Source organism: Nicotiana tabacum, chromosome 13, assembly GCF_000715075.1.
Source record: "Nicotiana tabacum cultivar K326 chromosome 13, ASM71507v2, whole genome shotgun sequence".
NCBI lineage: Eukaryota > Viridiplantae > Streptophyta > Magnoliopsida > Solanales > Solanaceae > Nicotiana > Nicotiana tabacum.
In genome coordinates this window covers 21,062,721-21,090,365 of record NC_134092.1, presented here as the reverse complement: position 1 = coordinate 21,090,365, position 27,645 = coordinate 21,062,721, and the positions used below count along the sequence as shown (strand labels likewise).

The window sequence follows — 27,645 nt, the reverse complement described above, 5'->3', positions numbered from 1 at the left end:
GTTGAGTAATCCTTTCCAGAGTTTGTCTTCCTTATGTATCGCAATCGAGTCCGTAGCTTATTAGCTCATTGTGGCGTCATATGAGGCTTTTTGCCGTGTCTGAGGTGGCTTATTGCTTGGGCAGCTTGTACTGGGGTGAGACAAGATTATTGGACCTAGGATCAGTGCAATCAGATTTATATAAGGTATATTAAAGAATAAATATCGACGTTCAGTTCAGAATGAGGTAATGATCCTTGTCAGAAGGAGAAACTCAATAATTTGTTGACTCGACAGTTGGTTATGAATTTATACACATTTCTTCCCTCGTGGAACCATTACAAGAGTTGGAACAAGACTTATATGTATCATGAGATGTGTTGTGGACATCATATTCGTAGATATCTCGACTATTGTTATCGGGGATGTTATTATGGGCATGTGAATAACATCTCATGAGGGAGGGAGAGCACAAACCCCTACTGCTTAGGCTCCTAGGCATGCAGCTGTTGTATATCAGACTCCGGGCACACTACATGTAGGCGGGGCCCAGCCAGTAGAAGCAGCCGTACCTGAGCCCAGACCAGCTGCGGCCGGCGAGCCGCAGAAGCTATTGGACAGATGGACTAGGCTACACCCTTCTGTCTTCGGGGGTGACATGAGGATCCCCAGGACTTCATCGATCGTTGTACGGACAGACTGCACAACATGAGGATATTAGAGTCCCACGGGGAGGATTTAACTACTTCCCAGCTGGAGGGCAGGGCCCGTAGATGGTGGCAGTCGTCTCATCTTCTTGGCAGACCAGCAGGTTCCTCCCCTGACTTGGGATCAGTTTACACGCCTTTTCTTGGACATGTATATTCCACCCTCCCAGAGGGAAGAGTTGCGGTTTCAGTTTGAGCAGCTCCACCCTCCTAAAACTCAACCTCTTCTCTATTAGTCCAGTTCCAATCTTTATTATTCCCTTTTAAATTGTTCAAACCATATTCTCTTTCTCCCTCCTCAATTACATTATATTTGGATCATTGTTATCCATCGTTTAATGATGTATTGTATTGTACTATATTGTATTGTGTCGTATTATTTTATGGATACAACGTTTGGATAGATTGTATCGTTTGATGTTATTAAATAATATTTTTATTATTTGGTTTGATCGTATCGTACTGTACTATTGCTGATAAATTTACTAAAATACCCTCAATTATTTTAAATAAAATGTATCAAAAATTACACATAAAAATAATTTAATAAAATCTTTTTCTACTAATTTATCACCAATTATATAATTTGAAAACAAGAGCAAAAACCTGAAGAAAAAGGTTAACTATCATTATCAACAAAGTAAAAATCTAAAATGATGAAAAGAGACAAAGAAACGAACGGAGATTTGGATGAAAAGAACGGCAACCAACTCTGAAAAGGATGGACGAAGACAAAGTAGGTCAATAGGTTGGAGATTTAGAGTTAAAATAGAAAAAGGTAAAGAATAAAAAAGAATTATGGAGTATAAGTAAGGGCATAATTGAAAAAGAAAATAGAAAATAATATCACCACACCAAATCGGTTGTTTCATAAAATGAGATTTTTTGTTATTTCGAAATAATGAATTTAACAATACGATACACTCAATTTTAAATAAACAATCAAAACAAACATTATTTTAGAATAATAATACAATACAATATAATACAATACGATACTTAACAACCATCCAAACAAGCTTTTAGTCCACACTTCCCACACATACCCCCACAAATCTCTCTCTCACACACACATATCTTAATCAATCATTAATTTTTCTTCTGTCTAAACCAAAGCCAAAGAAACCCCCCACAAAAGTTTTAAAAAGGTAAAAAGAAAATAATTACTACTACCATTTTGTTCCAACAACAACAACCAGTCCCTCCAAGAAGCCAGAAGATTCCCATAATCATATGGGCATCATCTAGTTCTGTATATGGATTGAATACTAAAGTACCCTTTTCAGAGAGGGATAAGACAGATCAGCCTGCTAGTCTTTATGCTGCTACTAAAAAGGCTGGTGAAGAAATTGCTCATACCTATAATCATATCTATGGGCTTTCATTAACTGGATTGAGATTTTTCACCGTTTACTGACCATGGGGTAGGCCGGACATGGCTTACTTCTTTTTCACAAGGGATATCTTGAAGGGAAAATCGATTCCCATATTCGAGGCAGCTAACCATGGCACGGTAGCTAGGGATTTCACCTACGTAGATGATATAGTGAAGGGTTGTTTGGCAGCATTGGATACTGCGGAGAAGAGCACTGGAAGTGGTGGGAAGAAGAAAGGCCCTGCTCAATTGCGGGTGTTTAATTTGGGGAACACATCCCCTGTCCCGGTTTCTGATCTTGTCAGCATTTTGGTGAGGTTGCTAAAGGTGAACACAGGTGGTGCATGGCTGTCGTCAGCTCGTGCCGTAAGGTGTTGGGTTAAGTCTCGCAACGAGCGCAGCCCTCGTGTTTAGTTGCCATCGATGAGTTTGGAACCCTGAACAGACTGCCGGTGATAAACCGGAGGAAGGTGAGGATAACATCAAGTCATCATGATCCATGCCCCTTATGCCCTGCGCGACACACGTGCTACAATGGCCGGGACATAGTGAAGGGTTGTTTGGCAGCATTGGATACTGCGGAGAAGAGCACTGGAAGTGGTGGGAAGAAGAAAGGCCCTGCTCAATTGCGGGTGTTTAATTTGGGGAACACATCCCCTGTCCCGGTTTCTGATCTTGTCAGCATTTTGGAGAGGTTGCTAAAGGTGAAGGCTAAGAGATTGGTGATGAAGTTGCCAAGGAATGGGGATGTGCAGTTTACTCATGCGAATATAAGTTCGGCCCAGAGGGAGCTTGGATATAAGCCTAGTACCGATCTGCAGACGGGATTGAAGAAATTTGTTCGATGGTACCTCAATTACTATGGTAATGGAAAGAAGAGTGCCCAGTGATACATTCTTTCGATTGTGCGGTAGGATCCTACCATTCAATTCTTGTTCATTTTGATTCTTATGATTGTTTTTAAAAGCATCACCGATTGCTGCCCTACTTTCTTGCTTTCTATATCTTGATGATGAAGCACATCAGATCCCCTGATGATGAAATTTTGTGGTGGATGCACAATGTTTTGCTTCAAAATGGAACTGAAACAAACTTTTGTTACTTTTGGAATGTAATTGTTGTAGTTTTATCAATTTAGGATTCATGACTGATAGACCACTGCTGATTGATGGACAGCGGACATGTATCATCTTTTGTTAAATTCTAATAAATGAAGCACACGATAGTTCCACATTTGTGTTCTTCCATAGATTTATTTGGTTAGGACATTTCTGAGATCATGCTTTTACATGAATGCTGAGGTTGTATATTTCTTATTTTGGCAGTTAAATAGGATTATGTACTTTGTGATTCTATATCTCGTGGTTTATTATTGGAAGCTGATTATTTAGATTCATTAGAATAGATTATTTCCATTGTTCTTTTCCCTGTTGGTTAGAGAGTTTCTTTATGGAAAAAGGGGGGCAGGGAATAGGAACCACCATTTAAAACTAAAAAGTAGTATATTTCGGTCCAAGATATGAAAACCCCATCTTCCCCAGCAAACCCACGACTCTTACCATTGAACCAAGCCTCCTTTTGTTACTGGGTTCGGCAGTGTATATTTATATAGATTTAGTAAATATTTCAATACAAATACAGGGTTCCGGAAAAAGTGACTGGGTTCGCACGAAACCCACTACTGTAGCTCCGCCCCTGAAGTAGGGAAATTAGAAGACGAAGAATGATATGTCATGCAGTTAAGAAGCTAGAAGAGAACTCCCACATCCAGCTTCTGTTTTTCCTTTCTATTTGAGTATGCAACTCCCTAGCGCTCAACTTCCCTTTGAGGTTGCAACTCCCTAACGCTCTACCAGAAAACTAGTTAGTACAGTATCAAGAAGACAAAAAAGTTGCAACCTTGGTCTCTGTAACAGTTGGATCAAGAAGCTGTCACAGTGCCATAAATTTGAGTACCATAGTGAAAGCTCTCCCCAGATTTCATTCTTCTCTGACCATTTACAAAATTGGGACTCTATTGGAGTCTGTAGCGAGAGCTTTCCTTGGATTTCATTCCCTTTCTACTGATTTTCAGACATTTGGAATAGCATTTTTGGCATCTGTAGCAATGAAAAGTTTGGCCATCTTTTACATTGTCATCGATCTTGTTATTTTCAGTTTACACATCATGTCTATGTGATGTAAGATTTCGTTTAGTAGATTGGTATTAAGTCTAACCTTGTAAGTTCAAAGTAAATGATAAAATGGTAGATCCTGTTTTTACTCTCGAGTTGCTTATAAGATAAATTTTTACAGTTAGCTGCAAAATTGTTAACCGACAATATGTAACAATTCTTTTTGCGGTGTTATCTACTAGGTGCAACTTGACACTCCTAACACCTTCTCCCTTTGACAGATGGAGTTCCCTTTAGGAATTATTCCCTCGTAACCCTGCTTTAGTGTCTTGGTAGCCACATTTTGTTGACACTTTGCGAGTGACTTATAGGTTACATGTTCGAGTTGTAGAATCAGTCATTGATGCTTACATCTGGGTAGGTTGCCTACATTATATTCCTTGGAGTGCGGCGACCCTTTTCAGGACCTTGCGTGAATGTGAAATGCTTTGTATATCGGGCTGCTCTATTATACTCCTATTAGCCCTTTCCTTTGTGCCCTCAATGCACAATAAACCTTGTGTCCCTGGACTTTGGTGCAGTAGTAAAGGTTATACAACACAAGGTTTGTCGTAGATGCAAATCGCGAGTTAGAATATTTATTTTGAACAAGTTCTGGTGTTAGAATTTTATTATGATCAAACTCGAGTACTCCTATTAAATAGAGAGAAACAGGCCCATTGTTCATCGACTTTCGAAATTCTAAACAAGGGACATCTCCGTTGTCCAAAATATTAATAAATGAACCAACTTCTAGGATGCTTTTGCCAGTTATTCTTTTCTGCAATCTTCTATCACAATGTTTACATGCATTTGAACGTTAGGCACTGCAGATATTACTTAATTTTCGAGAAACCATTTGAACAGGTGTTCATTGTTAACCAAAAGAATTTGATAACAATAAAGCCAAACCTCTCCTCTCTATAACATCATCATTATATAACAACACTTCAATATAAAAACCAAATTTTTTTCGGAACCAAATTTCATGCTGTATTATAATTCCAAAAATATCAGGAACAAACTAGACTATTATAGAAAAGTTTAACTGTATATCAAAGCTTCAGTGCAGATGCGTCTGTTCACCAAACTAGTCATAGTTAAGTCTCATATCTGATTCAAAAGGATCTACTTGTCTGTTCTTCCAGAAATACATTGAAAAGAATATACGTGCAACAAATTATCTTTCATTTCATTTTTCAAAAGGGATATTAGCCTTCGTTTGCTCAGACCTCAAGTCCTCCATTTCACTAATATTCTTTTCCTTTTTGAGGAAAAATACAATAAAATTAGTAATCAAATCACAATGATAGTCAGATTAAAACTCATGGTGGAAAAGGGGGTAATACTAAGGAAAACAGCAAAAAACAAAGAGCATTATGACCTGCTACAAATTTCTTTTCCTTCTTTTTTCTCCAGGGAGTGGAAGGGTAGGTGCAGTGCAAGGGAGTAAGAAGAAAGAAGGATGCAAAAGGGAATGAAGGAAAAAAGTGACATATTCCAATTTATAATGGCAAAGGTTTTCTATCTGGCCATGATTCTACTTTCTCAAAATACTTCACAGGCACCGCACCATCAAATCCCACCGTCAAGATAACTCTGTTGTCTGAGATATAAAGCTTCATCCCATCTGAAACAATGCATAACAGTGAGAAACAGGGAAAAGTAGGATTTTTGAATTTTCATCACTTTCACAACTATCAAATTATGAATATGTTCTCTTTGTGATTTCGAGGTTAGTGTTTGAATCTAGAAAGAATATATAAAAGAAGCTAAGACTTCACTCTGTATACAAAAAGTTAGAACATTGTTTCCTGTCATCTCACTGCAGATATTACTTATTTCTTGAGAACCGATTATAAGTTCTAATATGTTCAGTCTCTACCTAATACCTTATTTGATTCCATTTTATTGGAATTATGATAATACTTTAGAAAAACTTGACTAGAGTCACATAATCAAAACAATTACCTTCCAGAGCTCTTCTCACATCAAGAAAGATGAGGACATTAACATCTCGCCTCATTCCTGGTCAGAGAAAAAGATTATTCAGTTACCCAAGAAAACCAAGTATATTGAAGTTCATGTGAACTGTCTAAAAGCAAGAGTCCGTTGCTGATAAGGAAGATACAGAAGGTCAAAGATAAACAATGATGCATAAGTTCGCACATGGGATCCGAAAGCACAAGAAGTAAGAAATCGCAGGGAATGATTCTTGGAAATGCACCATGTCAGGATTCTACTAGATCAACTACTGTATCTTTGATGGTACAGTTGAGAAATTTGTATGTTACAGGGATTACTCATGCCATGAGAAAGTAATCGGTGCAAGTGGATTTATGACATTAGCATGAAATACAATGAATTTCTAAATTGTGAAAATAGCAACAGATACAAGATTCTAAAAGATATCTTACCACTAATTACCTCCCCATCTGTTGGCAAGCCACATGAGAAATGAACATGTAACCTTTTCATCCGTTTGAGTCCATGCTCCAAAATTGATTCCAAATTCTTCTTGTAAGTGCCATGCACACAAACTGCATATTCCCACAAATGAAAACCAAAACATCAGAGACAGAAAATTCTCAAGTAAGACCCAGGGGACATTGATATAAAAATTGTTGTTCGGCACGAGATGAGGAAGTGTTCTCAATTTGTAGACACACTTAATGAATTGAGGTCAAGTCCACCCATTTTTGTGTTGGTATTACAATCTTGAAAACAAGAACCTAAAAATGAAACTTGAAGAGTTTTTTGAACTTACATTATACATGTATTGAGTTCCGGATCACCCCTCTTCTGGTCAATATTACAATATATAAAATGAGAATTTGAAAATGAAACACTGAATTTTTGTACTCTTACATTATACGTTTATTAACATTAATACTCAGATTTTAGCACTTTATACAAAAGAAAATTACTCAGACTTTAGTATCTGCTACTACATTGGTAAAAGCAAGATCTTTCCAGGAAAATTATCAACAATTTAAATATTTGACAGTGAGTCAAGTTGTGATAGAAGGAATACATCGCAGTTTGACATTGAGCAAGATCCAAATTTATTCCTTTTATCCCTATGACCAATCAACCCCCACTCCCATGATGTTGAACAGGGTGCTTAGAATGTATAAAACAGTTCAAATAGTAGCCCAGACAGACTCCAAATAAGAGTGATTTTTCCTATGAAAAAAGAAATATTCCAACTAGTAGTATTTTGTAAGTTATTAAATGCACAAAATTCACTATACCTAAAACTTCGTCAGCTGAAAGGATCGGTTTCAATAAGCTCTCAGTTTCAACTATCTGCTAAGAGACATAAAAACTTAGAAAAAATTGCCAACTCAAAAGATTATGAATTGATATTGGGTAAAGGGCACATATACGTTATTTTCATTTGCAGTGTTGGAATTTGTAAATGAATATAGTATAGTTGACATTGAAGAAGACAACTGTTGTTCATTTGAAGTTTCTACAAGAATAAAACATAAATGCCAGCCAGATTGGATCTAGTCATAAAAAATAGAAAGAACTAAATACTGGACATCAACTATGTTCAAAAGAACAGAAAAAGCATGGACATAGTTGTGCAAAACTTAAAAAGAATAAATATTTGACATACACAGTAAACGAGAAGAAGAAGCTAGATCTAGTTATACAAGAGTAATTTTTATGTCAACCTTGTTCAGAATAAAGAAGAAGAACAACAAAGAACATTGGAGTCCCCTCCATTGGAACAAAATAATTTTCAGCTACTAACGATGATACTGCTAACTTGTGTGCCCCAGAAGTCTATAAAAATAGAAAGAACTAAATACTGGACATCAACTATGTTCAAAAGAACAGAAAAAGCATGGACATAGTTGTGCAAAACTTAAAAAGAATAAATATTTGACATACTCAGTAAACGAGAAGAAGCTAGATCTAGTTATACAAGAGTAATTTTGATGTCAACCATGTTCAGAATAAAGAAGACGAACAACAAAGAACATTGGAGTCCCCTCCATTGGAACAAAATAATTTTCAGCTACTAACGATGATACTGCTAACTTGTGTGCCCCAGAAGTCTATTGGATATCTGCTACAGCATTACTTTAGTTTATCATACAAGGGAAAAACACATATTGGAATGGTCTGCATATCATGAGATACCTTTTCAATAACGAAAAGATGAAATTGGAACTTCTAGAATCATGAGTAACATACTGATGCACTGAGAGTTTCATGATAGTGTTTCATTTGTAATACAAAATATATAGAGAATTAATTTTTATTTTGTATAATGTTGGCCTGAGATAAATTAAATAAAGAAACACAGTAATTGAGGATCATATAGCTGGCCCCAACTTCTTTGGGACTGAGGCGTAGTGGTTTATGAGTAAGATATGGATGCACTGAGAATCTAATAATAGTGTTTCATTATTATTAGGAACAATAAGGGTGTAATAGCTTGCACTAAATGAAGTATGCTTGTAGGGACTCCTTAACACACTTTCTAAACTGCATGAATTGAATGAAAATCCACTTTGAATCTCTCACTTTCCAGTCTTTCTTTCTCCTTCTCTTTCTCTTCTCATCTCCAAACATATTGAGACTTTACCTCTTCATTCATGAAAAGTTCACGAATTTGTCCAGCTATCGTGAAGACTGGAACACCCTCTGAATGGCCAAATTTATTGACAGACTAATCCAACATGATTCTGCTTGAAATAGAAAAAGAAATAACATTATTCCACTTTAAGAAGAGTACGTACCTTTACTGTGTGGCCCTGGTTAGCACGTATCAGAAGTTCTCCATTCTCTTCCAACAGGCCGAATCTTTGCTTATTATCCTTCCGCACTGCCTATAAGAAAACAATGGAAACCAGTTCACTCAATTGAGTGAAAGGAAGTTCATTCAATGAAAAGCCAGCATCTGTTTTCCAGTTAGGACCAGAAGGTATCAATCTTTTTCAACGAAATTGACTCGAGAACCATTTACAATCCAAGGAATAAACAAATCTGACTTTTCGCCAACCTCATACAAGAAATGGAAGCAACAAATTAAGGTGCACAAGGCTTCGCATAACTAACCTCTTTGACATCATCAATTGTGTGTGACCTCAATGGGACATTCGCAAATGTTTTTAAGTTGAGCTTTAACAGATCCTGCACCTTCACATACCCATCATTCCTCATACTCAAGTTTAGCTCAGAGGCCATGTGCCGCAAAATGCGTGTCCTAACATTACAGAATATTCGAGATATCATATTTAATTTAAGACAAAATTTTGTTTTTGATAAGATAACTTAGAAAGTTTAAAGCAAGTGACAATTGGTATTTACTATAGTTTCAAACACTACAGTATGTACATACCATTATAATACCTAGAAGCCTGGAACTAATCACTTCCAATGATCGTCATGGGTAGACAAAATTTATCTAAGTATTATTTTTTCTTTTATTAACTCCCCCTCCCCCTGAGTTTCGCAAAGCATTGCTTGTCCCAAACCAGGATAAAGGAAGAGGATCACTTTAAGTTGAAGTGTAAAATGGTCTATCTAAGAATCATTATGAATCTTCGAATAATAAGGGAATCCCGGTGCACTAAACCCCCGCTATGCGCGGGTCCGGGGAAAGGCCGCACCACAAGGGTCTATTGTATGCAGTCTTACCCTGCATTTCTGCAAGAGGCTGTTTCCACGGCTCGAACCCGTGACCTCCTAATCACATGGAAGCAACTTTACTAGTTACGCCAAGGCTCCCCTTGGCGAAAAATGAAGGTCCCAAATAAAGCAAAATTGGGTAGAGAGGATTCATGAAAACAAAGCCAACTAATCGGGATTACCGTTCTGTTGATTGACTGATTGAATTTATTTTACTATCATGTGTCCCAAGAAGGAGAATATTGTATCTACATACAACAACAACAACAACAACAACTCAGTATAATCCCACTAGTGGGGTCTGGGGAGGGTAGTGTGTACGCAGACCTTACCCCTACCCTGGGGTAGAGAGACTGTTTCCAATAGACCCTCGGCATCCTTCCCTCCAAGAACTCCCCACCTTGCTCTTGGGGTGACTCGAACTCACAACCTCTTGGTTGGAAGTGGAGGGCACTTACCATCAGAGCAACCCAACTTGTCTAAGGATACTGTATCTACATGAATTACTGAAATCATTGGCATCTGACCTCAATAGAAGGAAATGTAAACAGATGATTCATATAGCGCACTCAACTAATTTGGAATTAAGGCTTAGTTAATTAATTGACTACCATGGTGTCACGTAATAAAAAAGATCAATACCAAAAGCCCGAAAGAAGAAATACAAAGTGATATACATACAAGAGTCTCCCAAGAGCATCAATTTTATCTTTGCCGGAGCTGGCAGCAGCACCGCCACGGGCTCCTGATCTTTCGTTATTGTCCCATCCTCTCCCTCTTCCTCTACCACCGCTGCCATTGATTCAGAACCATAATTTTCTAATTCAAGATTGAAACTCTACAGAGAATTATTCAGCAAAAGAAGAAGAAAACATTTTACCTTCGATTGGAATGAGCAAAGGCAGAGGAGGATGAAGAAGGTTTGTGGAAACCCGTGTTGTCCATTGAAGAAGCTAAAGCAGGGAAACCACAGAGCAGAGAAGAAGAGAGGAAGGATGTCAAAGGGGGTGAAGGAAGAGAAAAGATGCGGCAACGTACAAGTCGGAAACTGGAGGCAGTCAGTCGAGAAGTGAACATATGGAATAAGCTGGGTGAGCCAATTGGGTCAATGGGTCAAGCTCTAATTAGCTCTCTGTGATTTCTCTTATGGCGGTCCTCTATTAACCGTTTTTCCGACCCGCAACAGTTTTCAGACACGCAACAGTGATTTCAAAGAACAAGAAAATGATCAAAATGGTCCTTAATGTATAAGGGATGGATTATTTTGGTCCTTACTATATACCACTTAACAGATATGGTCCTGCATGTATACAAAAAGTTGACACATGTAGTCCCCAAATCAAAATAGAAGCAGAGGCTCCATGATTTTGTAACACTAACACCTTTAAAAGCCATAGAATAAATTAATATTATAAAGCATGTAGTAGATTTGGGTGGACAATCTCTTCGAGGACTACAATACACATCATTACTCACAACAAGAAATAAGAACATATAATACGTGCTCATACGCTGCAGGTTCCTTGCATATTAAATGACACGAAACCATATTAGAATTGCCATTAAAATTATGCTTCACTCATTCATCTCCAGTTTCATAAATAAATGAGTCAATTCCCACAAAGTTTTGGTTTAGGCAGCAGTTCACCAAGTATTTATGATACTTTATAAGCAAATAGTTATAAAATTGCGTCATATAATCAACTAAAGCTACTTTACAACTTTACCTTGCAAAAGAATTACTACTGTTAGGATGACATAATAACTCAATAGTCTCAAACTTTTTGCTATATCTAATTAATTCAAAATATTGATACATATTAATTCTTCTTCTATTTGCATCTCGCGCCTCAATCATAATCCTATTTTTTATCTGTCATTCTACATAATGTTTTTACTTTTGAATAAGCTCATGCAAATATAAGTTCTTCTTAAGAACAATAATTGTAGAATATTCTTTTTTGGTGAATAACAATAGCAAACTGAGAATGCATAAATCACAAAGCTAAAAACATATGAGTTTTGTAAGTTGAAATAAATAAAATATGAATCCTCCATTTTATCTAAATGTTGCTGCAAAGAAAAATGCCAAAAATATTTTTAATAAGGCCCAGGAGGCATGCATATGATTTAGTTGCTTGGCAGAAAATAATTTACACGACTTTAGAGCTATAAAGAAAAAGATACAGTTAAAGAAAAGAAAAAATTGATTTAAAGACTTAAGTAGGTTCTCATGTTACCCCTACATATGTTGCTCTTCGGAATGGCAAATTTAATAAAACATTCGGCAGACAACAGAAGATTTAGCCATTCCTAGGCATGCTCACACATGGTGGTAGTTTGATTCAGGATATTTTCTACCTTCATTATGTCTTGTTGTGGGAAGAAGGATGCAAAAACTCTGGTAAGAGACGAGCACATCACGTAAAATGGATGTACCTTCATTCCCTGCTAACAACAAGAATTAATATCAGATAAAGTTGTTGCAGTCTCATACGTTCTCCTTCTTTCTTGGCTAAAATATTAAATCCTTATTTCACACCCCAGTAAAAGCAACATAAAGGAATACTAATCGAGGGGAGGATATAATAAGACGATTTTTTATGAGACCATAAGTCCCTATTATTTCAAACAGACTAAGGTAAAGACTCCGTCAAATACTTTATGATCAACAATGGTAATTCCTATTCTTACAAACAGATTTAGAAAGAGAACTGAATTATATCTTAAATCACAGGACGTGCTATTATACTTTACTACTGGTGCGGCATATCTACGAACATGAGGTTTACCAAATATTTAGTTTCCAATTTTTTAAACACCAAGTTCATGTAGAATTGAATGTTCTTTTGCAATGACTATATCCTTATAAATTTCCTTAAAATTCTCCACTTCGATACCACGATGCATCATCTGTTATTATTCAGTATTGCTGTAATAAACAATTAAACTTTCTGAAAGAAAAAAAAACAAAACAGAAAGTTAGTAATACTTGTTTAACGAAATAGATTCTGGAAAACAAAAAACAGTATAGGAATAAATCGAGCCCACTGAATACACAGTGTGTCCTTAAGGAAATTATTCCCCTCAAGGTGCTGGAATATATCCTCCCAGGATAGAACGATTTAATTCACCAGTGTATTGGTATCAAAACTCTGATGAACTGCGAACCACTCAATGGTTGTAAAACACACTGAAAAATATTGTGCAGAAGAAGAAGAAGAAGAAGCTCAGAAAATTTCGTAAGGAAAGATTCTGGGATTCAAACTCTATTTATAGAGTTGCTGGCATTGATTCTGAAAAGGTTTGCAATCTTTCAGAAACAGCCATGGCTGGTGGAAAAGGGGTGTTTGAAATATTGCGGGAAAAATATATTTAAAATAATCCAGGAAAGAAAACGTGCCTGACCGAACTGGGTCGCGGGTTCCGGATTGAATTTTTCATTAATTATTTAATTAATTAAATAAATAATTGAAAGAAATTTTGTCCAAAAAGATTAATCAATCAATCTTTGACCAAATCCGAATCCGAATCCGAAGCCGAAGCCGAAGCCGAAGCCGAGCGAGGGACGACGACGGCGCGAGGCTTGCCTTTTTCTTAACTCTTTAAGAGCTAGAAGAAGTGCAATTATATATATACCCATCAAAAGTCTTTTCTTTCTCCGATATGGGACAATGTCTCTTTCCCAAGGGAAACTCAAATATTTCATTTTCCCTCAATTTCTCATTCACCTTCTTTAAGCTACACAAGCTTAAAATCCCAACAATCCCCCACATGAATGGGGAATGGCAATAAAATAAAGGAATGCACGGACGCGTGTGTGTTTTACAGGCAAGAATTATTTGCATCTGGATAAGTAGGTTTCCCTTTGAACTTTTCGTAGTGAACTTATATCGGATATACTCGGTCAATCGGTAGATTTGATATCTTTGAACCGTCGAGCTTTGTTGTATACCTAGACAACATAAGTCACACAATCAATCCTTAACCATCTATGGTTCTCACGGTTGTGTTCGTTTCAGCCATGAACAGCGCCTGATTTCATGAGTGCTTAGAGAATGGGCCTTTACTTTCATTCCCCTTGAAGCGGCTTACACTTCACACTCACATAGGTGATTTCTAAACGTGTAATCCTATAGACACACTATCTGATCATATCCTGCTAGACTTAGCAAATCATTAAAAAACCTTTAAGCTTTGTTGACTCATCAAAAAGCCTTAATACTTTACCTCGATTTCTGAACATTGTCTTCATCACGAGAATGGGTTGAGTTATTTGACAATGTTGAACCGTCATTCATAACTTTGTTTGATCTCTTTGAACCTAGCTCGTGGGATCTCTAGTCTGCTAGGTAGAGTTACCGTCATGATGACTTGTCCTAGACCTTAACCCTATTCCCTTTGATGATCTTTCAACTGCCTCTCTAGATAGGCCTTTTGTAAGTGGATCCGACACGTTATCTCTTGACTTCATGTAGTCAATTGTGATAACACCACTAGAGAGTAGTTGTCTAACGGTATTATGTCTCCGTCGTATATTACGAGATTTTCCGTTATACATAACGCTCCCTGCCCTGTCTATTGCCGCTTGACTATCACAATGTATACAAATAGGTGCCAAAGGTTTGGGCCAAAATGGAATATCTTCCAAGAAATTCCGGAGTCATTTAGCTTCTTCACTGGCCTTATCTAAAGCTATGAATTCAGATTCCATTGTAGAACGGGCGATGTACGTTTGTTTGGATGATTTCCAAGATACTGCTCCACCCCCAATTGTGAAAATATATCCACTCGTGGATTTAACTTCAGTTGATCCAGTGATCCAATTTGCATCACTATATCCCTCGATCACAGAGGATATTTGTTATAATGCAAAGCGTAATTTTGGGTATGTTTGAGATACCCCAAAACTCGTTTCATTGCCATCCAATGTATGTGATTGGGATTACTTGTAAACCGACTCAGTTTATTAATAGCACATGCTATATCTGGTCGTGTACAATTCATGATATACATAAAACTTCCCAATACTCTTGCATAATCCAATTGTGAGTCACTTTCACCTTCCTTCTTTTGAAGTGCATAACTCACGTCAATTGGAGTCTTGGCAATTTTGAAATCCAAATATTTGAACTTGTCAAGTACCTTTTCAATGTAGTGAGACTGTGATAATGCTAGACCTTGTGGAGTCTTGTGAATTCTGATTTCTAAGATCACATCAGCAACTCCTAAGTCTTTCATATCGAATTTGCTAGCCAACATGCGATTAGTAGCATTTATATCTGCCATGTTTTTGCTCATTATCAACATGTCATCAACATATAAACAAACAATGACTTCATGACCTGGAGTGTTTTTAATGTAAACACATTTGTCGCACTCGTTGATTTTAAACCCACTTGCCAACATTGTTTGGTCAAATTTGGCATGCCATTGTTTGGGTGCTTGTTTAAGTCCATAAAGTGACTTAACAAGTTTGCACACTTTCTTTTCTTTACCAGTTATCACAAAACCCTCAGGTTGTTCCATGTAAATCTCTTCCTCTAATTCTCCATTTAAGAAAGCTGTTTTAACATCCATTTGATGGATTTCAAGACCATACACGGCCGCCAGTGCCACTAACACCCTAATAGATGTTATCCTCATTACTGGCGAGTAAGTGTCAAAGTAATCAAGGCCTTCCTTTTGTCTATAACCTTTGACAACAAGTCTTGCCTTATATTTGTCAATAGTGCCATCAGCTTTCACTTTCCGTTTAACGATCCATTTCGAACCTAAAGGCTTATTTCCTGGAGGAAGATCTACCAATTCTCATGTATGGTTATCCAAAATTAATTGAATCTCACTATTGACTGCCTCTTTCCAAAACGCTGAATCAGAAGATGACATAGCTGCTTTAAAAGTTTGAGGCTCATTTTCAAGCAAGAATGTCACAAAATCTGGTCCAAAGGAAGTAGATGTTCTTTGACGTTTGCTACGCCTTGGATCTTCTATACTTGGAGTATTTTCCTTTGGTTCTTCCCGAGGTCGTTTAGGTCTTTTACTTAACGACTCACATTCAGTTTTATATGGATAGATGCTTTCAAAGAATTCAGCATTATCTGATTCCATTACCGTATTAATGTGAATTTCGGGATTATCGGATTTATGAACCAAAAACCGACATGCTTTACTGTTTGTAGCATATCCAATGAAAATGCAATCAATAGTTTTTGGTCCGATTTTAACCATTTTAGGTAAAGGAACTTGTACCTTTGCTAGACACCCCCACACTTTGAAATATTTCAAGTTGGATTTTCTTCCTTTTTATTTTTCATATGGAATAGATTGCGTTTTGCTGTGGGGTACTCTATTGAGTATTCGGTTAGCTGTAAGGATAGTTTCGCCTCACAAACTCTGCGGTAATCCGAAACTTATTAATAAAGAATTTATCATTTCCTTTAATGTCCGATTTTTCCTTTCCGCAATTCTATTGGATTGAGGTGTGTAAGGTGCAGTAGTTTGATAGATAATTCCATATTCTGAACATATTTCCGCAAATGAAAATTCATATTCTCCACCCCTATCACTTCTAATCATTTTGATCTTTTTATTCAATTGATTCTCCACTTCATTCTTGTATTGCTTAAATGCTTCAATTGCTTCTTCCTTACTACTAAGCAAATAAACATAACAATATCGAGTGCAGTCGTCAATAAAAGTAATAAAATACTTTTTCCCACCTCGAGATGGTGTGGAATTCATATCACAAATGTCAGTATGAATTAAGTCTAAAGGATTTGAATTCCTTTCAATAGACTTATAAGGATGTTTTACAAACTTAGACTCAACACATATTTGACATTTTGATTTATTACACTTGAATTTAGGCAACACTTCTAAATTAATTAACTTCCGCAAAGTTTTGTAATTGACATGTCCTAAACGAATATGCCATAAATTATTTGACTCCAATAAATAAGAAGAAGCTGCAATTTTATTCATACTGTCAACAACCATTACATTTAGTTTGAAGAGGCCCTCTGTGAGGTAGCCCTTTCCAACATACATTTCATTCTTGCTTACAACAACTTTATCAGAAACAAATACACATTTAAATCCGTTCTTAACAAGCAAAGAAGTAGAAACTAAATTCTTCCTAATAGTAGGAATATGAAGAACGTTGTTGAGCGTTAACACATTGCCGGAAGTCATCTTCAGGAATATCTTCCCATAACCTTCAATCTTGGCTGTTGCAGTATTTCCCATGAAAAGCTCTTCTTCGCAAATGCTTCCTTGACAGCACAAACATGTCGAGTGGCTCCAGTGTCAATCCACCACTCCTTCGGATTTCCAACTAGGTTGCATTCCGAAAGCATTGCACACAGATCATCAATGTCATAATTCTTCTCCATTATGTTGGCATGTCCCTTCTTCTTATACTTTTTCGGGAGACGACAATCAGGGGCTTTGTGACCGGTTTTTCCACAATTGTAGCAGCTGCCCTTGAATTTCTTTTTGTTCTGCTCCTTAGTCTATCCAAAAGACCTCTTTCTCTTCTTACTTTTTGGAGCAGTCTCCTCAACGATATTCGCTCCCATGATCGTTGAATTTCCACGAGACTTCTTCTCGGCTGTTTTGTTGCCTTCCTCAATCTTGAGACGAATCACAAGATCTTCCAACTTCATTTCTTTGCGCTTGTGCTTAAGATAGTTCTTAAAATCTCTCCACGAAGGAGGCAATTTTTCAATCATTGCAGCCACTTGAAATGCTTCATTCACGACCATACCTTCATCAATAAGGTCATGAAAAATAAGTTGAAGCTCCTGAACTTGGGTTCCAACAGTTTTACTGTCTATCATTTTATAGTCTAGAAACTTGGCAACTACGAACTTCTTCAAGCATGCATCTTCAGTCTTGTACTTCTTCTCAAGTGCGTCCCATAATTCTTTCGAAGTATTCATCGCACTGTACACATTGTACAAGTCATCCTCTAAAGTGTTTAAGATATAGCCTTTGCAAAGAAAATCTGTCTGCTTCCACGCCTCAACAAGCATGAATTTTTCGTTGTCCGGCATGTCCGCAACAGGCACTGGAGGTTCTTCACTAGTGAATTTCTGCATACCAAGTGTGATAAGCCAGAAGAACACCATTTGCTGCCATCTTTTAAAGTTGGCTCCGAAAATTTTTTCCGGTTTCTCTGCCGGTGGAACAGCAGTCCGACTTGACGAGGCTATCGTCGTTGCCGCAATAATCGCAGAAGAATTTCCGTTATCAATTGCCATTTTTCACTGTAAACAACAGAAGAGTTCAATTAATGACAAAATCAGAACAGTACACAATACTATTATTAAAAAAAAACAGTATGTGTAATATTCTCTTCACTCTACTTTTATTGTTTAGAAGATACTGGTACATTACTGAATGTTCTGGAGTATATTGTGTTAGTTATTTGCTAGGGAATCTGTTAGAAATTGTTGCTTTGGTCAGTCAGCGAAGATATAGTACTTGACAGCTCATATGGTACGTTAGAGATGAAGAAGAAGCTTAATTGCTCCCTACGCTTTAATAAGTGGAAATTAGAGCAAAAATAAGTTAATTTCAAAGATGTTAAAAGAATATGAGGAGATGATGATGTTGGGATTTTAAGCTTATGTAGCTTAAAGAAGGTGAATGAGAAATGGAGGGAAAATGAAATATTTGAGTTTCTCTTGGGAAAGGGACATTGTCCCATATCGGAGAAAGAAAAGGCTTTTGATGGGTATATATATAACTACTCTTTTTCTAGCTCTTAAAGAGTTAAGAAAAAGGCAAGTCTTGCGCCGTCGTCGTCGTTGCTCGCTCGGCTTCGGCTTCATTCGGATTCGGTCAAAGATTGATTGATTAATCTTTTTGGACTGATTGATTAATCTTTTTGGACAAAATTTCTTTCAATTATTTAATTATTAATAACGAAAAATTCAATCCGGAATAACCCATAAAAGTGTTACATCAATCAAACATTGAAGCCTTATCAATAAATCAATAAATTGATAGGTATGAGTTATTGCGGGTGTTGATATATTTGAATCCTAATTCATTTACAATTAAATAGAAATGAGCATAAACAACCTCTGCATATAAAAAAGGAAAACTCTAAGTAGAAAGGAAAATAATGGTAATTCATCAACTAAGTACTTAACAATTCTGGACATAGCGACAACTTTTTGCACATTAAAAAGAATTTACGATGTAGTGACAACTTTTTCGCCTTAAATATTAACCTGAAATGCAACAAATAGCAAAGCGGCCATATCCCCTTTAAAGGATCTTGATTGCAAATTTTGCGACATTGTGAAGTATGATGGATTTTATCTCTGCCATTAATGCTTCTGTTGGTTGTAGACCACTATACACTCCAACAGGCATACTCCAAATGTAGCTATACCCAAAGCAAACTCAAGGAAAAATGATCTTGAAATGCCTTCTTGTTAATGCATTTAACAGAAAGTATATGACAATTGCAGTAGTACTCTCCCACAAATCTTCACCCTATTATTTACTACGTACATTAGTTTAAAATATGTGATTCACAGTTCTAAACAGAAGAAATACCCTTAGAAGTTAGATTGATGGCAAGAGTATATGCATTCAGAGCTTCACATCAAAAGATTGAGAAGGATAACAATGTAATTAACCCATGCCAAAATATTCTATCATCTACACTTTAAGGAACTTGACAGAAATGAGTTTAAGGCAAGATCTGAACTAAGACTATACATTTTGACAAGCAAAGCATTTTAATTCAAATATTTCCAAAAAAAAAGGAGAAGTTTACCAACTGCTCTTCTGGATCTTATCCCTATGTCTTCTATTTTTCAGGTGGAAAAAAAATCCCAGATAAGAAGGGTAGACTGATGAATATCTCCATTGGCTTCTACCATGACACCTTTTGCCAAGTTTATACCAAAAACATTGACATCAAATACTAAAAACAGAACACGCATGTGCAGAATCAGTTAAGAAACTACTTACATAACCAAGAGGCCAGCAGTTGAATTTAATTTGATCTAAATATGAATTTCTTCATAATTGAAACTATAGTTAAATCAATTACACCCCTAACATCTGGTTCAGCAGATGGAACATTAACTTTAAGAAGGCAATAGCCAAATCAGTCTAATAATTCATCTTAACCAATATGTGTGGCAAATAAAGTCTAACACATAACTCTGCCATTTAGCAAAATCACCTAATCGGCACTTCTTCAAATCCATGATCATTTATTTTCTTTTTGTCATATTGGCAAATTGCTTGACACTCGGCCAAAAGCTGCTGACGTTCCAAGATCCCTTTTCCATGACCTTCAATCCAGTAATAGCCAAAACCAGTCTAAATAAGTTCACAGACATAATCCTAGTCAACCATGATTTTGTTTTAGTTCTGTATTGTTGTAATAAACTATTAAACTTTCTGAAATATATAAACAAAACAGAAAGTTAGTAATACATGTTTAACGAAATAAATTCTGGAAAAACAACATAGGAATAAATCGAGCCCACTGAATACACAGTGTGTCCTTAAGGAAATTATTTCTCTCAAGTACCCAAGGTGCTGGAATATATCCTCCCAGGATAGAACGATTTAACTTACCGGAGTGTTGGTATCAAAATGCTGGTGAACAGCGAGCCACTCGAAGGCTGTAAAACACACTGGAATATTTGTGCAGAAGAAGAAGAAGAAGCTCAGAAAAATTCGTAAGGAAAGATTCTGGGATTCAAACTCTATTTATAGAGTTGATGGCATTGTTTCTGAAAAGGTTTGCAACCTTTCAGAAACAGTCATGGCTGTTGGAACAGGGTTGTTTGAAATATTGCGGGAAAATGAATTTAAAATAATCCGAAAAAGAAAATGGGTCTGACCGGATCCGAAGCCGAAGCCGAGCCGAGCGACGACGACAATGACGCGAGGCTTGCCTTCTTCTTAACTCTTTAAGAGCTAGAAGAAGAGCAATTATATATATACCCATCAAAAGCCTTTTCTTCCTCCAATATGGGACAATGTCCCTTTGCCAAGGAGGGAAACTCAAATATTTCATTTTCTCTCCATTTCTCATTCACCCTCTTTAAGTTATACAAGCTTAAAATCCCAACAGATTTACTGATCTAATAGTCCAGGCTAACAAAATTACAAACAACCATGGGAGGATCCACATAGAGAATTGTTAGTCCCGCCAATATTGCTGTATTTGTAAATAATAATTCTGGAAAATATAAGTTATCGTAATAAAACAGTAATTAATTCGAGCTCACTGAATTCACAGTGTTTCCTTAAGGAATTTAATCCCCTTCTAGTACCCAAGGTTATGGATTATTTCCTCCCAGGATAGAACGAATCACACACTGGTGTAGCGGTACTTCAAACCCCAGTGTTTCAGCGAACACAAAGTTCGATAGCAAATCACACTTACAGTTACTTTGTTTGAAGTTAAAACAATGCAGAACAAAGGAGTAGAAACTCAGAAAATCGTATGGAAATGCTGAGAGGAAGGAGTGCAATGTATAGCCAAAGTTGAGCGTTTTCAGTTTGGTGTGTTTCTTCAACAGCTGTTGCACATATTTATAGCAGTCAGCTTTGAAGATGAACGACCCTCCACCCTCCATGGTGGAGCATGCACTAGCTTGTTTGTGGAGCAAGCACTTGGCCATGGTGGGAAGAGCATTAGGCGGCTGTTATTGCAGCTGGTGGTCAATACACGGATTGGAACATATCCGTTACAAATACGGATAATCTTACGTTAATATTTACTATTAACAAATAAATTTGGTCCAAATAATTAATCAATCAATCATTTGACCAAATCCAAATCCAAATCTAAATCCGAATCCGAATCCAAAGCCGAAGCCGAAGCCGAAGCCGAAGCCGAGCCGAGCCGAGCGAGCGACGACGGCGCGAGGCTTGCTTTCTTATTAACTCTTTAAGAGCTGCAAAAAGAGCAATTATATATATACCCACCAAAAATCTTTTCCTCTTCCAATATGGGACAATGTTTCATTGTCAAGAGGGGGAAACTTAAAATTTTACTCAAAAATTTTATTTTTCCCTTCATTTTACATTCACCCTCATTTTAAGACTATTTCATCTTAAATAACAAAAACCTCAACAATCCTCCATATGAATGGGGAATGGCTATATCACGAAAGTATGCATGAAAAAACTGTGTGATTTGCAAGCAATGATTAATCGCATCTGGATAAGTAGGTTTCCCTTTGAACTTTCCGTAGTGAACTTATGTCGGATATACTCGGTCAATCGGTAGATTTGATATCTTTGAACCGTCGATCTTTGGTGTATACCTAGACAACCATAAGTCACACAATCAACCCTTAACCGTCTTTGGTTCTCATTGTTGTGTTCGTTTCAGCCATGAACACCGCCCGGTTTCATAAGTGCGTAGAGAACTGGCCTTACAAAGTTCTCCTTGAAGCGGCTAACACTTCACACTTACATAGGTGATTCCTAAACGTGTCATCCTGTAGATACACTATTTGATATACCCCGTATCAAATTTAGAAATTATTAAAAAGCCTTAATGCTTTATCCTTGGTACTGAACATTGTCTCATCACGAGAACGGACTAAAATTTTATTTGACAATGTTGAACCGTCATTAATGACTTTGTTTGATCTCCTTGAACCTAGATCTTGGGATCTCCAGTCTTCTAGGTAGAGTTACCGCCACAATGACTTGTTCTCGGCTATAGCCCCATTCCCCTTGATGATTTCTCAACTACCTCTCTAGTTAGGCCTTTTGTAAGTGGATCCGACACATTATCACTTGACTTTACATAGTCAATCGTGATAATTCCTCTAGAGAGTAATTGCCTAACGGTTTTATGTCTTCGTCGTATATGACGAGATTTACCGTTATACATAACGCTCCCAGCCCTTCCAATTGCCGCTTGACTATCACAATGTATGCATATTGGTGCCAACGGTTTGGGCCAAAATGGAATGTCTTCCAAGAAATTCCGGAGCCATTCAGCTTCTTCATCGACTTTATCTAAGGCTATGAATTCAGCCTCCATTGTGGAGCGGGCAATACATGTTTGTTTGGACGACTTCCAAGATACCGCTCCTCCACCAATAGTGAATACATATCCACTCGTGGACTTAGAATCAGTTGAACCGGTGATCCAATTTGCATCACAGTATCCCTCAATCACCGCAGGGAATTTACTATAGTGCAAGTCAAAGTTCTGGGTATGTTCTAAATATCCCAAAACTCGTTTCATTGCCATCCAATGAGATTGGCCTGGATTGCTCGTATATCGACTCAGTTTACTTATAGCACAAGCTATATCTGGTCGTGTACAATTCATGATATACATTAAGCATCCCAACACACGAGGATAATCCAATTGTGATATGCTTTGGCCTTTATTCTTTGCTAATGCAAGATTCACGTCAATTGGAGTCTTTGCAACTTTAAAGCCCAAGTGCTTGGATTTTTCAAGTACTGTCTTAATATAATGAGATTGTGACAATGCCAGACCTTGAGGAGTCTTATGTATCTTAATTCCCAGAATTAAATCAGCAACTCCCAAGTATACTATATTCAAACTTGCTATTGAGCATACGTTTAGTAGCATTTATGTTGGCAATGTCATTACTCATTATCAGCATATCATCCACATATAGGCAAACAATGACTATGTGATTTGGAACATTTTTAATGTACACACATTTATCACATTCATTTATCTTAAAACTATTTGACAACATTGTTTGGTCAAATTTCGCATGCCATTGTTTGGGTGCTTGTTTTAGTCCGTAAAGAGACTTAACAAGTCTACATACTTTCTTTTCTTTACCTGGAACCACATACCCTTCAGGTTGTTCCATGTAAATTTCTTCCTCCAACTCTCCATTTAAGAAGGCCGTCTTAACATCCATTTGATGAATTTCAAGACCATACACTACAGCTAATGCTACTAACATCCGTATGGACGTAATTCTTGTAACTGGAGAGTATGTATCAAAGTAGTCTAGACCTTCTCGTTGTCTATACCCTTTGATTATGAGTCTTGCCTTGAATTTATCAATAGTGCCATCATCTTTGATTTTCTCTTAAAAATCCATTTAGAACCCAAAGGTTTATTTCCAGGAGGAAGATCAACCAATTCCCATGTATGGTTGTTCAATATGGATTCTATTTCATTATTGACTGCCTCTTTCCAAAACAATGATTCCGAAGAAGTCATAACTTCTTTAAATGTTTGAGGCTCATTCTCCATCCATAATTTGTATAATGTATACAGTGGCGTGGAGACGTCAAAAGAATTGTGGAATGCGCTTGAAAAGAAATATAAAACTGAAGATGTCGGGATGAAGAAATTCGTTGCCGCAAAATTCAAAATAAAGGTATATTTGTGACTTCTTCGGAATCATTTAAATACACGTGACACACCATCCAAAATAAGGGTATATTTAAATGTAAGTGCGGTAAAAGATGATTGATTAAATTCCACAAAGTGTTAGGCAAATGATCAAGCCTCTTATGATTGATGTACACTTTCGTGTTATTTGAGCTCATCTTACCACCAATGCAGAAGATAACTATAAAAGGCAACCAAAATAATTGAAAGAACATAACTGCATTACAGACCTTTGAATATTTTGTTCACATATCATTTATATTCTCATTGAGTTTCTTTTAGTACCGCCGATTGGAACCAAATTGACATAAAACAGTCAATGAAAAGAAGCATGTGCAAAATCAGTTTAAAAGAATAGCTAAAGAACTCAAGAAATTCCACAATTGCCTTCAATAAAATTCATTTTTTTCTATTGGGGCCAGTCGTCAAGGAGAACGATGGAGAAAGGCAAAATCTCTAGAACAATACCTCATTGCAGACCGCCCTGATCTCTAAAACATCACGACCTCTCAAAGAATTTCCTTTGAAGCAATCTGAAGAGAACCAAGAAATTCGAACATGGATAAGTAGAATCAATTAAGAAAAGAGCTAAAGAACAGGTAGTTCTAGAATAGCCATCATAAATTTCTATACCATTCGAAGAGGGCAGAGGTAAAATTTCAGGAAAAAAAAAATCAGAAGCCAGGAAGAAGAGGATGTAAGAGGGTAATGAAAAAATGAGATAAACGATAATTAAAGGGGTTCAGACTCAGATTAAAAATAACAAAAGTTATGATTAAATATTAAAAATTTTAAAACTTTTAAAAAATCACTCTCATTCAAATTATTTCAAATTTTCATTTCACTCTTCTTTTTCTCTTTATTTCTTCTTCTGCTTCTTTCTTCTTTCTTCTTTTTTCTTTCTTTACTTCTTCTTCACCTTCTTTCTTCTTTCTTCTTTCTCTTCCTCATTCTCTCATTCTTCTCCTTACTTTTTTCTATTTCTTCAACTTTTGTTGTTGCTGTCGCTAGTTCGTCCATGCCATCTTCTTCTTTCTTCATTTTATTTTTTCCCTCTTCATCTCATTTTCATCTTATTCTTTTTTTTCTATTTTTTTCTTTTCTTCTAGTGATTTAAAATATACGAGAAAAAAAATATATAAAATTTTACAAAGTAAGTATTTTGTAAAATACCCTCGAGATATTTTGAGACATCTCTATGAATGAGTATTCTGCTGAAACATCCACGGGGATGTTTGAAACATCTCCAGATTGTTTGAAACATCCATCGGGATATTTCTTCTGCTTTTTTTTTTTCTAGTGTTATTCTCATTGATCTTTTTTTCACAAATGTTTCAAACGTTCCCACAGATATATGCAGATGTTTGAAACATTTGAATAGATATTTGAAATATTTCTCTAGATAATTGAAATATCTTTCCTAAATGTTTGAGAATTAAGAATGGCGGGGATAAAGAAGAACGTTGCGGGATGGAGGAACAAGGGGAGGAGGAGGAGTGGCGGGAAGAGAAGGAGGGGAGGAGTGGGAGGAGGAATAGAGAGTGGAGGAGGATGAGACTTTTTTATAAATAAGAAACCTTTGAGAATTTTAAAAATAGTATCATTAATCCTAATCACAGATCTTTTACTCCATTCTTAATACTTTTATCTTAAAAAATGATATAAGTTTTGAAGTGTCTTAAAAACTTAATTCCCCGCACAAGAGAGGGAGAAAGAGCGCAATGGGAAACTACAATTCTAGAAATATGAATACGAAGAAAGAAGAGAAGATTCAAAACACTGTGTCGTTCAAAAAGTATACGTGCTGAACACCAATTTGGATAAAACAGCCCTCCTTATGCACCGTACAAAAGCTCCATGTTGGTATGTAATGACGATAGTATTATAATCTTTTCTAATTATTTACTTTTCCATTGACCGTGGCTGATTTTCTAACCAGATATACCATATATCCATTTTGTTGAAATATTAAGGTTGCAGTCTGAAAGCAGATGATAAGATGTTGACCAATTTACCAACAATATAGTAAATAGTGAAATTATTAAAAAAGTATTCCCTTAAATCTTTTGGTTAGTTACAGATATAATGTACTCCTGTCAGTTTTATACGTTAATAGTTACATTTCGTATTTAATGTTTGTCCCTTCGTCCTGCTTTTTCGTATAATTCTTTTTCATTATGGTTCAAATTGCACCAGAAAATGGCACAGAGACTTGGTATACGTGCAATTACTCTCTCATTAAAAGAGAGAGAGAAAAATGAAGATGAGCAATAAAACTTGCTAACAAATTTTACAAAGAAGAAGCCAAAGCCATCAAGTCAAACCGAACCGACGAACCAAGTTAAATCGAAGAAAAAAACCGACTTGTAGTTTGGTTTGGTTGGTTTGGTGTTGGAAAATAAAAAACCGATCATTCTTGGTTTGGTTTGGTATTAACAAAAAAAAAAGTCAAACCGAATCTAAATTAAACCGACATAATATATATATAAATTTATACATAAAAAATAATCATTAAAATCTAATTTGTAAGTATTTTCTAAATTATTTTATAGTTTTCAATGTCTTGAGATATTATTTATTTGTGGGCTTGTAAATTCACTATCCACTTAATAGATTCTAATTACACAACCTAAATTTGAAGCCCAAACTAAAACCCAATAAGAAAAGATAATAATATAGGTTATTCCTTGTCTTCATTCTTCTGTATCTTTCTTATCTTCCAACTCCAAAGTCAAAAAACCCCAAATAGTGAAAACCCTTCCATCCACTTCACGACGAGCTTCCTTCTTTACAATTTCGAGCCACTGTCCAAGTTTGTAATTACATATTAGTCTTATTGCTCCAACACAATTTGGTAAGCTAAAGTATTTGATTAAACCAATTATGTTATTTTGTCCCTTTAAATTTGGGTATAATTGTTATCTTAAATTGTTGGTCCTGAAATTTGATGTTACGAGTTGTGTTCTTTCAATCCAATATTGCACTTACATTTGTAATGAAATCACTGCTTAATGTTAAAGGTTCTCTAAGAAGGAATGCAAGCTTCAAGACTATCTAGAAGAAATTAAGAAATTTGAGCAAGTTGAAGAAGGTAATTTTATATATTTAATTTGTAATGAATTTGATTCTATCTTTATATTGTTTAACATGTAACTGTTTTTTTTTTCTTCAGAATGTCCAGGTGACCCTTTGAGTATTGATTAGTTTAGAACTTCAGTTAAACAAAATAGTGTCAACCTATTCATGGTGCTTGGCTGCTTGCTGCTTATTTCTAACTTTTGTCTTGGCCAACTTTAATTAACTTAATATTTTTTGTGGAACTACAAATTGGGTTGGAGCTTTTGGTTTATCACATGTTTGTTGTCATTTTCTATTATGGAAGGTCTC

The 27,645-nt window shown here is 36.3% G+C and overlaps 1 protein-coding gene, 1 long non-coding RNA gene and 2 pseudogenes across 2 annotated transcripts; 2 read left to right on the top strand and 2 right to left on the bottom strand.

Moving 5' to 3' along the window:
* LOC107788942 (UDP-glucuronate 4-epimerase 3-like) overlaps window positions 1-3,241 on the top strand; it is a 29,734-nt pseudogene extending 26,493 nt beyond the window's left edge.
* Window positions 2,397-2,560, top strand: LOC142168600 (18S ribosomal RNA; annotated as a pseudogene).
* Window positions 3,242-5,382: 2,141 nt separating the features above from the next.
* Window positions 5,383-11,046, bottom strand: LOC107788943 (uncharacterized). Its single transcript, XM_016610690.2, has 8 exons — window positions 10,744-11,046; window positions 10,545-10,655; window positions 9,291-9,438; window positions 8,972-9,061; window positions 7,469-7,523; window positions 6,632-6,754; window positions 6,186-6,242; window positions 5,383-5,844 (listed from the first exon to the last, which is right to left on the bottom strand). The coding sequence occupies exons 1-8, from the start codon at window positions 10,938-10,940 to the stop codon at window positions 5,720-5,722; spliced, it is 906 nt and encodes a 301-aa protein (XP_016466176.1). The 5' UTR covers window positions 10,941-11,046; the 3' UTR covers window positions 5,383-5,719.
* Window positions 11,047-19,794: 8,748 nt separating this feature from the next.
* On the bottom strand, window positions 19,795-25,280 carry LOC142168387 (uncharacterized). Its single transcript, XR_012698251.1, has 3 exons — window positions 24,892-25,280; window positions 24,727-24,791; window positions 19,795-20,185 (listed from the first exon to the last, which is right to left on the bottom strand). It is a non-coding gene; the product is annotated as an uncharacterized LOC142168387 (long non-coding RNA).
* Window positions 25,281-27,645: the final 2,365 nt, after the last annotated feature.